This window comes from Rutidosis leptorrhynchoides, chromosome 10, assembly GCF_046630445.1.
Source record: "Rutidosis leptorrhynchoides isolate AG116_Rl617_1_P2 chromosome 10, CSIRO_AGI_Rlap_v1, whole genome shotgun sequence".
In the NCBI taxonomy this organism is placed as follows: Eukaryota; Viridiplantae; Streptophyta; class Magnoliopsida; order Asterales; family Asteraceae; genus Rutidosis; species Rutidosis leptorrhynchoides.
The window spans coordinates 69,738,727-69,741,149 of NC_092342.1; the positions used below are offsets into that span (position 1 = coordinate 69,738,727).

The 2,423-nt window shown below is 32.7% G+C and overlaps 1 protein-coding gene across 1 annotated transcript; it reads left to right on the plus strand.

The window, feature by feature from the left end:
• Positions 1-279: 279 nt before the first annotated feature.
• LOC139872736 (cold shock protein 2-like) lies at positions 280-1,328 on the plus strand. The gene has a single exon (XM_071860657.1). It carries the CDS (start codon positions 464-466, stop codon positions 992-994), a length of 531 nt encoding a protein of 176 aa, XP_071716758.1. The 5' UTR covers positions 280-463; the 3' UTR covers positions 995-1,328.
• The last annotated feature ends 1,095 nt before the right edge of the window (positions 1,329-2,423 follow it).

Sequence of the window (2,423 nt, forward strand, 5' to 3'; positions counted from 1 at the left end):
ATCACTCAAAATCACTTTTAAGATTTTTCAACACCACGGGCTCTTAAACTCAAAAGAATTTATAAAATTTGTTAACACTACGAGCTCTTAAACTTAAAAGAACTTTCAAAATTTGTTAACACTACGAGCTCATAAACTCAAAAGAATAATTGTTTGAAAAAATCAATTAATTTTGCAAGATTATTAATGCAAGGGCTCTAAAATCTAGTGTGTATATATATATAATATTACTCTTAGATATGTATATTTAAAGTACGTTATTTTACGTACACACAAGTATGATCGAGTGCTCAAAAAGTAAGGAACCCAATCCCTATATATTACGAGTAATGTTTATAGTCCATTCGTTCTAATCCCATCTTCAACGCCCATAATCCATAGCTTGCCCGCCAAACACCAAAAACCAATCAATCAAAACTAATATCCTAAAGGAATAAAATTTGATTTTACATTAATTATTGTCATGGCAGAAATCAATAGATATGAAGGCACTGTTAAGTGGTTCAATGGACAAAAGGGTTTTGGGTTCATTGCTCCAGCAGATGAGGGTGGTGATGATTTATTCGTCCACCAATCGAAAATCAAAGCCGAGGGATTTCGGTTCCTTAGAGATGGACAAAGAGTCGAATATTCGGTGGATACTAGTGAGGATGGGCGAAAGATGGCGGTAGACGTGGTGGCTCTTGGTAGGGCTACTAGAGCATATGGTCCAAGACGTGGTGGTACTCGAGGGAGACGTGGTGGTTATGGCGGATATCGAGGTGGATTTGGTGGTGGTGGACGTAGTGGCGGTGGTGGGCCAGAGTGTTATAATTGTGGCCGTGTTGGTCATTTTGCAAGAGATTGTTACATGAGTAGTGACCGTGATCAAGGGTATGATAATGGTCGTGGCGGTGGGCGTGGTGGTGGTGAACGTGGTGGCCGGAGTAGAGCTTGCTATCAATGTGGGGAAGAAGGACATCTTGCAAGAGAATGTCCTAAGGACCAAGTTTAGCAACATCAATTTTTGTATTATTTTTTTTCCCTATAATACTTTACCTTCAATTGTGACACTTGTTTTGCTGTTTTGTACTCAACAAAAGAATGATTTTGCATAGGAATGTCTCCATTATTTTTACCTTCTATTGTTACTTTTGTTTTCATTTATTTTAGATGTGTTTTTTAAGGTTTTAGGTTTCGCCGGGTTTCGGTGTTCTAAGGGTGGAGGAAGGAGATAAAATCCATCATGGATGAACTTACAACTTGACTCGTGAATCCAAATCTTGAATTTCAACTTGTGATTCGATTTGTAAGAGTTATAACACGTAGACATGTACATGTTTTTCAAAGAGCTCTTGTTGGAAATTTCTATAATGGCAATTGATTAAACAAGATATTTTATCTTTTTGATTAAACAAGATATTATGAGCATTTAGAAAAGTAATTGTGATTATTAACTTATTATGAGAATGAAATGGGTATACATCGTATACTTTTGTTTTGCTATACTTTTACTTGACTTAGTTTGAATCAATTTCCCACAGACAATACAAGAGTTGAAATATCATTTTTATTAACGTGTGCCTCTATGACACACGTTAAGACCATACCCTATCGACCGTCAAAGGGTTCGCCAGTGACTGCCACTCACCTCACACTATAGGCTGTAGCTCGCCAGAGGGACTGTCCGTCCCACCTGCAACGGATCTCTCATGGTTCAAGTGGGTCCCGTAGTGTTTGAAACTGTGTGTACTTTTTGATTTTTTCTTTCTTTTTCTTAGTATATGATCGATTGGAGTATAAATCTTTGATTTCTAAATAAAAAAATAGATTTTGAGTTTATATTTTACAGGTGAAATAAAAGTTTTAATGAAAAAATAATGCGATTTATATTTGCAGGTTGTAATGCGATGAAGTTGAAACATAAATAAATATAAGTTTTATATTTTTAACCCGTAAACTTTATTCAACTTTAATTTCAGCACCCCTTAAATTTATATAGTACAAAATGTAGGACTTTATATTTATAAACAATTTGAAATAAATGTTTTTTCTTTTATATAAAATGTTATTTTTATTAATGTTTTGTATTCAAATAATAATTTAAATGAGTTAAAGTTGAATGACGGAGTTTATGATAGGGAGAGAATTGTGAAAAGAATGTTAAACGTGTTTGTGTTGATGTGACGCTGATGTGGAGGAAAGAAGTTCAGTGAAAGATAAGAACGATATGGAGTGACCTAAGCTTCATTTAGTGAAGTTAAAATTGCCTTATATATATATATATATATATATATATATATATATATATATATATATATATATATATATATATATATATATATATATATATATATATATATATATATATATATATATATATATATATAATTAATGCATGAATATAAAAAGATAACTTTCATATTGAATTAATGACTGCTAGA

Excerpts from the sequence above, each read along its gene's own strand:
- LOC139872736 (XM_071860657.1), top strand. The coding sequence starts at position 464 with ATGGCAGAAATCAATAGATATGAAGGCACTGTTAAGTGGTTCAATGGA.